The sequence below is a fragment of the Geotrypetes seraphini genome, chromosome 5 (assembly GCF_902459505.1).
Source record: "Geotrypetes seraphini chromosome 5, aGeoSer1.1, whole genome shotgun sequence".
Classification (NCBI taxonomy): Eukaryota; Metazoa; Chordata; class Amphibia; order Gymnophiona; family Dermophiidae; genus Geotrypetes; species Geotrypetes seraphini.
This window is the reverse complement of record NC_047088.1, coordinates 232,058,973-232,071,897: the sequence shown is the minus strand read 5'-3', so window position 1 is coordinate 232,071,897 and position 12,925 is coordinate 232,058,973. Positions and strand designations below refer to the sequence as shown.

General features: G+C 42.8%; 1 protein-coding gene across 1 annotated transcript in view; it reads right to left on the bottom strand.

Annotated features, from left to right (window-relative positions):
• The window catches only part of LRP1B (LDL receptor related protein 1B), a 1,445,547-nt gene that overhangs the window by 358,701 nt on the left and 1,073,921 nt on the right, over positions 1-12,925 (bottom strand). Inside the window, exons 51-52 of the mRNA XM_033944130.1 lie at positions 7,429-7,551; positions 5,480-5,620 (exon numbers count right to left, since the gene is read on the bottom strand). Of these exons, the coding sequence (XP_033800021.1) occupies positions 5,480-5,620; positions 7,429-7,551 (264 nt within the window). The remainder of the gene's footprint in view (positions 1-5,479; positions 5,621-7,428; positions 7,552-12,925) is intronic.

Sequence of the window (12,925 nt, the reverse complement as noted above, 5' to 3'; positions counted from 1 at the left end):
ATCCTTCCCTTAATTGGGATGGAACAATTCTGGTAGCCAAAGCCCAAGTTTGCAGTTTGGGTATTGTATTGGATGCTGGTCTTTCTTTTAAAAAATCAGCTATTATAATTGGTGTCTACATTTTTTATTATGTCAATTGTAAAGGCTTCATGCATATTTTTTCTATGTTTGATTTTGCTCAATTACTGTATGCATTTGAATTATTGTCTATGGACTATTGTAATGGATTGCTTGTTGTGTTACCAGATAAAAAGTTACGTCAACTGCAGCGTGCACAAAATGCTGTTGTGAGACTTCATTAACAAAGTATTGTACTGATTAGATGAAATTTTCTTTTCCCTTAAATTTACAAGTTCAATTGTGAGGGAAGGGGGGGGGGAATTTTATAGTTATGTATTGTATAAGTATTGATTATTTGATAGGTAAGGGGGAAAGGGGGAAGTTAAGTATTTATCACTGTTATCATTGATGATTATTAAGTGATATAGATATTGTTAATTTGTTTGGACATTTTATCACATTTATTGTAAGTTTGTAAATGAATAAAGAATAAAAAAAAAAAAAAAAAAATCTTGGTCATTATGATCATGTTTCTCCAGCTATAACCACTGTGAACTGGCTCCCAATCAATTAAAAAAGATGTATTTTTAAGGCCATAGTGATGGCTTTTCATGTCTTTCATGACATGATCACACCCCCTCATGAGAGAAAATTGGCAGGAGGGATGATCCCTCCCTCCTGCCAATGGAGCCCCCCCCCCCCAAACCATCTCCTACCCTCCTCCCTTTCTCCCAAGAAAAAAAAAAAAGTCAGGAGGAATGCTCACTCCCTCCTGCCACCAAATGCTCCCTTGAACCCCACCCCCACTCCCCAAATCCTCCCGTACCTTTGGTAGATGTTGGGAGCTTGAGGGAAGCACAGTCCTTCCAGGTTCGAGGCCAGCCCATAGAAAATGACATGTCTTACCCTCTTCAGGGTACCATGTGATGTACAGGGAGAAGCCTAAGGCCCTGATTGGCTCAGATGCATAAGGCCTAAGGGAGGGGTTCAGATGCATAAGGCCTAAGAGATAGTCCTAAGGTCTGATATCTGAGGAAATAAGGACCTTAGGCCCCTCCCCATGCATCACATGGGATACAGAGGGAAGAACCTAAGGCCTTGATTGGCTCAGAAACCTAAAGCCCCTCCCCAAGCATCACATGGTGTACCAGGGAGGGGAAGGCCCATCATTTTCTATGGGCAGGCCTTAGACCTGGATAGACTATGCTTTCCTCCAGCTTCCAATGTCTACCAAATGTACGTTAGGGTGAGGGTTCAGCGGAGCATCCGGTGGCAGGAGGTAGTGGCCATCCCTTCGTCATTTTTTGGGGGGAAGGAAGGGGGGAGGGGAGGGGATGGTTGGGGGGTGGTGGGTCGGTGGTGTGGTGGATCCAGGACCGGGTAGTGGAATGGTGCAGTGGTATTTGGCCAGGTAGGAGGGAATAGATATTCCTCCTGCCATTTTTGCTGCCATGGTGGGGGGGAGGTCGCAGTGCCAGTTCTTTGGGGGAGGTTGTTGGGGAAGGCCATCAGTGTGGCGGGACTTTTTTCTTTTTTTTATGGGGCAGATTGTGCATGTGTAACACATGCACAAAATCTGTGCCATTAAAAAAAAAAAAAAAAAGAAGCCCTAGCAGCAGTGATAGGAGGCTACTTCCCCTGCACTGCTGTTAGGGCTCTGCTCATGTGTCAATCGCTCACTGGGCAACTGATCTGTCGGGTTTGCATGTAAATGATTTGCACCTCCGTGCAAATCATTTGTATTCAAACTTGGTAGTGCATAGATCGCTCCTCCACAATCGGCCAGAGAATCGACCAACAGCCCATCCAGTCAGTATTACCGACTGACTTTAGTGTATCTAGCCCTAGATCTTTGAATGGATTTTTGAAAACTGTCCTTTTTAACAACATATACACTATTGACACTTAACAAAATGCTCTTTCGCATCTCCGCTATAAATGCTCTTTATCCCACCCAAACTCTTTATGAACTTCCCCTCAAGTACTAAGGCCCTCTTTTACAAAGGCGCACTAAGCGTTTTAGCACGGATTTAGCGCACGCTAAATCAACACGTGCGCTAACTGCTAACGCGTCCATAGGATAACATGCACGCATTAGCGTTTGGCGCATGTTTAGCATTTGCTAATATTTAGCGTGCGCTTAAAAGCTTAGCGCACCTTTATAAAAGAGGGGGGAGGGGCGTAAGTTACATAATCTGCATGGTGGTACACGATCGGTTTGCTTAGTGAATCTAGCCCATAGCACCTACATGCCTAACTGCAAATTAGTATCAATTAGTGCCAATTAACTTCAACTATTGTGCCAATTGGTGCCCAATTCAGCTATTTCACTTAATACACGTAATTGTTATCATTCTGTCGCCTACAGGTGCAAATTCGTGCCTAAGGTGCCTAATTCTGAGCATGCGCTCCCTCATTTCATCGGTCATCTTTCCATCACATTGATAAATTAATAATGTGAATAATCCTGGTGCTGTAGCCAATGTGAATGTCTTCCTTTACTCAAATAAAACTGAACTGAACTTAAAAATGATCAATCCTCCAGGCACTAACAAGAGCATCGCAAAACATTAATCCCCTAAATTCTATAGATGCTGCTTTGAGTTGCGTATATGCCCAAACTGCCTGTGCATTGTGCAACTTAATTGAATAACAAGCCAATAAACAATGATAATTGGCTTAACAAGCAATTATCAACACTAAATGGATTTAATTTTAAATTTATGCCTATACTAAAAAGGGACCTAATCCCACTGCTTTACAGCACTTCTTTCAGAATGACTTCGTTGTTCTATTTAAGGTCCTCAGCGGGCCACCACACACTCAAATCATTTCATAGTGTGGGGCTTTATGCTCCCATTCGTCACTGGACCCATGTATATAACTTCAATTTTTTGAAAAAGTTTTTATAGAAATACTAAAAGTACTTAGCTTATGGATTTGACGCTAGCCAGGAGGGTAGAAACATCAGCCACCAACATGTTTCGCCCATGCAACTCTAGGGCTTTATCAAGGCTCCCTCTCCCTATACAAAAGTAAAAAAACATACCTAAGTATGACTAATACCATAAAGCATAAAATAAGCCAAAACTAAATGCAAACTCTTACCGTTCATAACCGGTTTACTCCCACCATCGCGTCATAGACGAAATGGCGGTCGCGCTCATTCTCGACCGCCATTTCGTCTATGACGCGATGGTGGGAGTAAACCGGTTATGAACGGTAAGAGTTTGCATTTAGTTTTGGCTTATTTTATGCTTTATGGTATTAGTCATACTTAGGTATGTTTTTTTACTTTTGTATAGGGAGAGGGAGCCTTGATAAAGCCCTAGAGTTGCATGGGCGAAACATGTTGGTGGCTGATGTTTCTACCCTCCCGGCTAGCATCAAATCCATAAGCTAAGTACTTTTAGTATTTCTATAAAAACTTTTTCAAAAAATTGAAGTTATATACATGGGTCCAGTGACGAATGGGAGCATAAAGCCCCACACTATGAAATGATTTGAGTGTGTGGTGGCCCGCTGAGGACCTTAAATAGAACAACGAAGTCATTCTGAAAGAAGTGCTGTAAAGCAGTGGGATTACTTCTTACTGTTATTGGGTGTTATATGTGAATTTTCTTCTTTCAAAAAGTGGTGATTAGGGTGCCCAGAGTCTCATTTTATACTAAAAAGGGATACATTAATTAAACTTGGTCACAAAATCTTTCAGTTGGCTTACAGTTTCACATCACCAAAAATAGAATTCTAGGAGCGTCGGAGCTAATACCACTGCAGCCGGCGATAAAAAGCCTAACACGGCTTCATAAAAGGCATAGAAATGCCAAGGTAATACTTAAACAATAGTTCATAATAATAGGACTATCAGAAGCGGTACCACACATAGGACATAATTAAACCTATGGTGATTTGGACCACTAGCTTCCTCATCAGTCCTGTCCTGGGGAGAGAGTGCAATGGTGCAGTGGGTAAAGCTACAGCTTCAGCACCCTGAGGTTGTGGGTTCAAAACCATGCTGCTCCTTGTGACCCTGGGCAAGTCACTTAATCCCCCTACTGCCCCAAATATATTAGATAGATTGTGAGCTCACTGGGACAGACAGGGAAAAATGCTTGAATACCTGAATAAATTCGTGTAAACTCTTCTGAGCTCCCTGAGAACAGTATAGAACATTGAATAAATAAATAGTGTGAAAAGGTTCTGTCTCTGGTAAACAGAGCTGGTATTGTGATGTCATAATGCCTTATTTCACCAATGCTTGAGAGCCAACCTCATCAGTGATGTCACAATGGCGTGATTGTCCTATGCTTGGCTCACTTTTACTACATTATGATTTCTATAGTGGTACCGTGGTTAAAGCTACAGCCTCAGTACCCTGAGGTAATGGGTTCAAACCCATGCAATTCCTTGTGACCCTGGGCAAGTCACTTAATCTCCCTATTGCCCCTGGTTCATTAGATAGATTGTGAGCCCACTGGGACAGACAGGGAAAAATGCTTGAGTACTTGAATACATTCACGTAAACCGTTCTGAACTCCCCTAGGAGAACTGTATAAAAAATTGAATGAATGTATCTTCTTTTAACATTTTTTTTGTTGTTGTTGAAATATGAATTTTCATTTGAAATATGAATTTTAAAAATTCAGATTTCAAATTGTTCATATAAAAAAAAAAAAAAACTAGCACACTTGTCTTGTTGGTTCCAACGATGTTTCATTGCCACAAGATTAACTACATTCCAACTGCTGCCTGCCATCAGGGAAACTCTCTTCAGCATCACATCTTCACCAGTTCAAGCAAACATTAACGGCCTCTTTTACATTACTTTACATTAGTGATTTCTATTCCGCTTGTGCCTTGCGGTTCTAAGCGGATTACAAGTTAGAGGACTGGACATTTCCAGTAGCATTGCAGTACATGTAATCAAGAGTGTGTCCAGTTACAATTGTTAGTCTGGACTTTTCCAGGAGAAATTGATAGCAGGTAGTAGATAGTGATAGGTTGTTTAGACGAATAGAGATAATACTGTCCGGATTCAGGGTGTTGCTGGTGGTGGTGATGGAGGTGGTCGTGAGAGCATTTTCTAATACTTTTGTGAGGTTATGATGATGGGAAGTGTTTTTTGAAGAGATGAGTTTTGATTTCTTTTCGGAATACTTTAATGTCTATAGATTTGGTCAGTAGATTGGTGATGGTAGTATCGATCTTTGCTGCCTGTGTCGCTAAAAGGCTATCGTATAGTTTCTTTCGTCGTGTTCCTTTGAGAGGGGGGTGAATGAATAGGCTCTGAGTGCATTTTACAAAGCTGCGCGTGGCAATAGCCCTGAAGCCCTTTAAATCTCAAGGGGCTTCGGGGCCGTTAGCACAGTGCATTTGCAAAAGAGGCCGTAAGTGGGACTTTAAAAAATTCTGAACCAACCTGCGCTTAGGCATTTTGTATTTAGAGGTGCTTCATCAGAATGATCGGGACAGTCAAAATCCCCATCGCATTGCCATTGTGCGTTTAACAAGCATCTTCCATCAGCACAGCTGAATTCTCCAGGTCTACACTGGTGATAACCTATAGATAAAGGAATAAAAGACATTTAGGCCTGACACGTAGCTGGCACCGTTTTGATGTAGGTACTGTTACTAGAATTAGGCCCGTGTATGTAACAGCAGAATGCACATTTAAGCCCGTTACATTAACGGGTGCTAGAATAGATTAGTATGATCCAGTATGGCTATTCTTCTTGTGTCTTACCCCCATATTCAGGCTCCCATTTCCCCTTTTACCATCCCTATTTCCACCTTTTTTCACCAACTTTAAAAATCTGTCCCCTTTCTCTGTCCTTCGCCTCCATAGAACACCCTCTCCATTCCCCATCATCCTTTGCTTCTGCCTCTTCACTTATTCTTCCCAGCCCCATCTCCACACCCCTTTTTATCTCCCCAGCCCCCTTCTCCCATCTTTTCCCTTTCAGCCCCAGCCCCCTTTTCTCACATATCTCCTTTTCGGCACACCTAGGCTATCTAGGCACCTAACTTAGGGGTCCTTTTAATAAGGCGTGCTAACCGATTTAGCATGCGCTAAATGCTACGGTGCCCGTTATATTCTATCTCTTCCCCTCCAATGACCACCACTATTTCCACTCCCACTCCCCAATAACCAGCACTCCTATACTCCCACTATCCACTCCCCCTGCCCAGTAAGCATCCCTCCAGCTGGACTTTCTTCTATGGGGGATGGGGGGTCTGTTGGTTTGGGAGAGGTTAAAGTTCACAGGGTGTTTCCAGGGGGCAGCAGCAGGAGGGAGTGGGCATTCTTCCTGCCAAGTTCATATTACATATCAGGGGGATTCCCTGCCGTAGTCGCTAAACTGATCAAGGGAGAGGCATCCCCCCCATCAGCTGAGCCAGCAGGCCTCTCTGAAGCCACAGTTTCAGAGAAGCCTGCCAGCTCAGTTGATTGGGGATTCCCTTGCAGAGATCAGCTGATGGCATGGGATCCCTCGATCAGGCAGGCACGATTCTGTAATACAGAATTGGGGGGTAAGGCATCTGTTTTTACAGACAGACGCGATTCTGTATAGGACGCCGGTGTGCGATTCTCAGCCTCTTCTTAGACATCCTTTGATGAATTCACCCCTTAGCACAAAGTGTTTTCATAATTTACATAAGAGCATTAACATGCAGGCATTCTGCAGACATCAGAGGTATATTTACTTAAAACTCTACTTCCATTAAAAACAATGATTGCAGTATAAAACCACATTGCAGCAGCACAAAAAGCTAGACTCAATCGCCAGATGGATACAAAAATTGCATAATCAAGCAAACTGTTGCATCGTCAGGAAACGCCAACCATGTCTGCATCATTTGCAGCTTTTAAAATAATGATAGCACCTGCCACACTGTAATAAATCATACCTTGAATATTAGTTTTGCGAAGATTGTTCTTTGTTACTAAGCAAAGGAGATTTTCAAAGATGGGGATCTGTGTGCTACATTTGTCTTGTAACTAGGCATACTTAATACAAACTACTATATCCTGATATTCTCCGATCTAAAATCTAAAAAGAGAGATTAAGAAAATCCCCCAAAAACATTTTTCATAAAGAAGAGCAGCAGCTTTTCAATGGAAGCTGCACTTAGCAGAACAGACTGGAGGTAGCAGGTCTTTAAGAAGATTTATCATGTATTAGACATAACCAATAAAATTAAAAGACTGAAAAATGATCTCACATTTTATGCTACATTAAAAAAAAAAAATAAGATGTCGTTTGTTGTCTTTTTGTTATTGGACTATTTCACTGCAACATTTATTTTGCATGAAATGTACCATTACATCGTTTTATATATTTTTAAAAGTGTAATACTTATACTTGCCACACTCCGGTGACTCATCTGATCCGTCGCCACAATCATCATCATGGTCACATACAAACTGTTTGTGGATGCAGACTTTATTAAGGCATGTAAAAGCATTTTCATCACAAATGTTGTGGGGAGCTGGGAGTCGGAAGAAAATGAGAAAACAAGAGAAGATCAGATCAGGTTTTGGAGAAAGGCCTACAGGCAATCAATGGTGATGCGCTTTTCAACTGGTTACTGAGTTTAATGGAGCCCAAATGGTCATCAGGGAATAATAGGACATGACAGACTGACAGCACCTGAAAGGCTCAATGATGTCCATATGCTGTTTGAAGGAGGGGTAGTACTGAAATTGGTTACGCTTTACTTTTAATGAGATCTTCTGTGATTCAATTGGAAGGTACTGTTGAAATACTGTAAACACTGGGCATTATGAATCATTTCCAACAAGAGATATTTCCAGAAGCCTATAGGTGTTGGAACTGAATAGAGCACGTAGGCCCATGCCAGTTTTTAATTTCCTTCTCTCCTGCTCCTGCCCTGTCTCCTTTTGACAGCTTGCGGCAGTATCAGCAGTGATTAAAACAAAACAAAAAAAAGTCCATGTATGCTACAGAACCTTTGATTGCATGTATTCATGAAGGCCCAGCTCTGTTCTGTCCGGAAGACTGGAAAGTGGCAAATGTTACACCGATCTTCGACAAAGGTTTGACGGGAGATCTGCAAAACTACAGACCAGTGAGTCTGACTTCGGTACCGGGGGCCAGGATATAACAAACCTTCAAGAGCTTATGCAATCAATGGTTCCATGGTACACACCACCTTTTTTTTTTTTTTTTGCTGAGCGACTGGTAAAAGGTATGGAAAACCTTTCATAAGCTGAAAGATTAGAGAAACTGGGGCTCTTCTCCCTGGAAAAGGGGAGACTTAGAGGGGATATGATAGAGACTTACAAGATCATGAAGGGCATAGAGAAAGTGGAGAGGGACAGATTCTTCAAACTTTCAAAAACTACAAGAACGAGAGGGCATTTGGAAAAATTGAGAGGGGACAGATTCAGAACCAATGCTAGGAAGTTCTTCTTCACCTAAAGGGTGGTGGACACCTGGAATGCACTTCCAGAGGATGTGATAGGACAGAGTATGGTATTGGGGTTCAAGAAGGGATTAGATGATTTCCTGAAAGAAAAGGGGATAGAAGGGTATAGATAGAGGATTACTATTCAGGTCCTGGACCTGATGGGCCGCCGCGTGAGCAAACTTCTGTGCATGATGGACCTCTGGTCTGACACAGCAGAGGCACTACTTATGTTCTTATGAAGTTACCATGACAACAAGTAGGGAGGGGCATTTGAGGGAAAATGCTGAACTGTGGTGAGAGAAGGGAGAGTACTGGAAAAATGCTGGACCACAAGAAGTGCAAAAAAAAAAAAATAAAGAAAAGGGAGGCTGGACCAAATGAGAACATGGGGAGACAGAAGAGAGACTTTGGATGGAAGGAATAGAGGTGGAGTGGCAAAAAGGCCCTGATTCAATAAATGGTGCCTAGCATCACCTAACTCTTAGGCACCGTTTGGTGTAGCTACTAGTTGTCGTTTATAGAATCATGCCTTGCGGTGCCTAACTCGACTTAGGTGTCGGTAGATATTCCCTATTTCTTTTTAGATCTGTAATTAATCAAGTTGCTAGGACTCGGGCACAAGTTGAGGTCTGATAACAGGGTTTGACGTGGTGCCAGGAGATTCAGCAGGACTTCTTAGATACTCTCGGAATCTACCTCAAATGCTAACATCACTTGTTGCTTTAACATAGGTCACTGGTTCTGGTCTGCTATGCCTCCTTTGTAAAGCTCAACTGCCTACCTCTAAATCTTAGAGCTTACCACTGTTGCCAAGTTCTATGGCAGCCCCTTATCATCACTCTTTATACCACTTTGTAAATATATATTGTCAACCTTTATATCTCCACTGCTAATCTACTACCCAAATCTTATTGTAGCTTGCTGGCACTGGTCAGTTTTTCCTCTTTTGTAAACCGCCTAGAACCAGAAGGCTTATGCAATGTATAAATACAAATTTATGTCATGTTATATTATTCTATTCTGGGAGCTAACTAGGAAAAAAGACTGGTGATGTGAAAAGGCTGGGGCTAGGAAAAGAGTCTGATTTTAGGACTGGAAAAATGGGCTGACATCTCAATCAGGGGTACAAATGGCAACAGAGTGCTTTCACTGGCAGGTACGAAAGTGGCAGTGGGAGAAAGGGATTGATCACGAGTGAGAGCGAAGAGAACAGGTACTAAGGGGGAGAGAATCAAGGGGAAGGTAGAAACTTGAGGGGCAAAGGAGATATGCCAGGAAGGAGGGGAAAGGCAGGGTACCTGAATAATGGAGGAAGAGGTAGGCAGGCAAATGTTGGGGGAAGAGAAAAAGTACTGGGGAAAGTGGAGAAAGATAAAGACATTTACAAATAGAGCTACGTTCCCTGTAAGCAGAGCATATGAGCAAATGGTCATAATCTACATGGTCACCCACAAAATCAATGACCTGACTTTCAAACAAAATTAAACAATAAAAAAATAAACTAAACAGGTCCTTTTATTAAGGCGTGCTAACCGATTTAGTGCACGCTAAACGCTAAGGAGCCTATAGAATATAACGGATGCCTTAGCATTTAGCGTGCGCTAATCTTTAGCATGCAGTAAATCGGTTAGCGCACCTTAATAAAAAGACCCCTACATCAATTATCATATGTGTGATATTTTTTATACAATATACAGAAATGAATTGCTAATACAGGGCTCCCCCACAAATTTGCTGTCGGAAGTTCGCGGTCCCGGTCATTTGTGGTATTTTCCGACCGTGAACCTCCGACCAGGAGAGGACAACTGGAGAGGCAGGAGAGGGCTGCCGGAGCGCCGGTGAGTATGCTCCGACCGCCTCTTCATGTACTAAAGTCGGGCCTCACCAATCAGGAGCTGCTTTGACAGACAGCTCCTGATTGGTAAGACCCAACTTTAATACAGGAAGAGGTGGTTGGAGCATACAGTGAGTGATTTCCTTCACTCGCCGGTGCTTCGGCTGCCCTCTCCTGCCTCTCCAGCTGTCCTCTCCAGTCTCCCCCATGAAAAACCGTATTCACAGTTTTTCACGATTCGCAGGGGTTCCTGGAATGGAACCCCCGTGAATATCAGTGAAGAACTGTACTGGGATCAAAAATTGTTGGGTTTTAGAACACTAATCAAGCACAAATTAGATGCGATCCTGGATGAGGAGAATCTACGGGATCCCCACCAGCATGGATTTACCAGGGGAAGGTCTTGCCAATCCAATCTAATTAGCTTCTTTGACTGGGAAACAAGAAAGCTGGATACGGGGGAGTCCCTAGACGTCGTGTACTTGGACTTCAGTAAGGCTTTTGATAGTGTCCCACACCGCCGGTTATTGAGCAAGATGAAATCGATGGGATTGGGAGAAACATTAACTGCATGGGTCAAGGATTGGCTAAACAGTAGACTTCAGAGAATGGTGGTAAACGGTACCTTTTCCAAAACATCGGTGGTGCCAGTGGAGTGCTGCAGGGCTCTGTCTTGGGCCCGATCCCGTTCAACATATTCGTAGGAGACCTGACTCAGGGGCTTCAAGGTAAAATCACATTATTTGCCAATGACGCCAAACTATGCAACATAGTAAGTAAGAGCACTTTGCCTGACAGTATGACACAGGACCTACTTTAATTGGAACATTGGTCCTTGACTTGGCAGCTAAGCTTCAATGCTAAAAAATGTAAGGTAATGCACCTTGGCAGCAGAAATCCATGCAGAACTTACACACTAAATGGTGAGACCTTAGCTAGGACTAAGTCAGAACGTGACTTAGGGGAGATCATTAGTGAAGACATGAAAACTGCCAATCAAGTGTAGAAGGCTTCATCAAAGGCAGGACAAATGATGGGTTGTATCCGTAGGAGTTTCGTCAGCTGGAAGCCCGAAGTCATAATGCCGCTGTACAGATCCATGGTGAGACCTCATCTGGAATATTGTGTACAATTCTGGAGACCACATTATCAAAAAGATGTGCTGAAAGTTGAGTCGGTTCAATGAATGGCCACCAGGATGGTCTCGGGGCTCAAAGATCTCCCTTATGAGGAAAGGCTGAACAGATTGCAGCTATACTCACTCGAGTAACGTAGAGAGAGAGGAGACATGATTGAAATGTTTAAATATATCATAGGCCGCATCGAGGTGGAAGATGATATCTTCTTTCTTAAAAGTCCCTCGGCCACAAGAGGGCACCCGCTGAAAATCAGGGGTGGGAAATTTCATGGTGACACCAGGAAGTTTTTCTTCACCGAAAGGGTGGTTGATCATTGGAATGAACTTCCACTTCAGGTGATTGAGGCCAGCAGCGTGCCAGATTTTAAAAGGTAATGGGATACACATGTGGGATCTCTAGGGGAGTAAAATCAAGGGGGGTGGGTCATTAGAGTGGGCAGACTTGATGGGCTATGGCCCTTTTCTGCCGTCATCTTCTATGTTTCTTGTTTACATGAAAAAAATAAAATAAAATTGCATGTACTTGGCCACTCCTTAAAGGTAGCAGTTAAATAGAGTAAGAGAGAAGGAAGTAAGAGATGGCATGAATTAGAGCCTGGGTGAGGAGATAAAATATTTTTAAAAGGGGGAAAGATAGGAGGAGATGGGATGAGTGACTATGAAGAAGTTGGGGTTGGTGAGAAATGAAAAACAAAGGAGGTGAAACTGGGTAGGGGATAGGAACAGAAGGCTGAAATTTGGGACTGATAATAAGTAAAATACAGGGCAATAGGGAGCAGGCAATGGAATGAGAGACACAGGTGGGAATAGGAAGACTAGGGAGCTAAGCATTAGAAGTGGAAATCCACTGATAAGCAATTTTACATGAATATGAGGATGGGAGGTATAGTCAACAGGGGCTATTAGTTTGTCCATCGTTCAAACTGACCAGTTTGGTCACTACTCATTCCATTTTAGCCCAGACTAAAAAGCCAATAGTGCAAATTATTGGGTGCTAATTGGCAGTAGTCGGAATCAATTTAGAATTGGGTACCCATCTTGCTACCCCCCACCCCTGCTACTCTATAGCAGTTTGTGGCCAAATTCCATAATGTGTAATCCAAAAGGGTGCGCGGCCAAGCGAGGTGTATGGAGGTGGGCTTTCCTAAAATTTGCACACAGCGCTATAAAATACAGGGGATGTGCAACCAGATTGGGTGTTGGGAATTATATCTGGTTTCAGCAAGCGTTAAGTTGTGATTCCCAAACGTGGGTACCAAAATTAGCACTCAGTGCTATTCCTATAATGGGAACTCATCTTTGAGGGCCCATTATAGCATTTTTTCCCAGCACCGATTTTTGAGTGCCATTTTGAGAGCTCCTCTCCCTGGACAATCTGCCTGCTTTTAAATATCAGCAGCAGTGGGAGATCAATTGCTTTTACACCTAAGCAGCAACGGGACCAACCCACCAAAAACCCA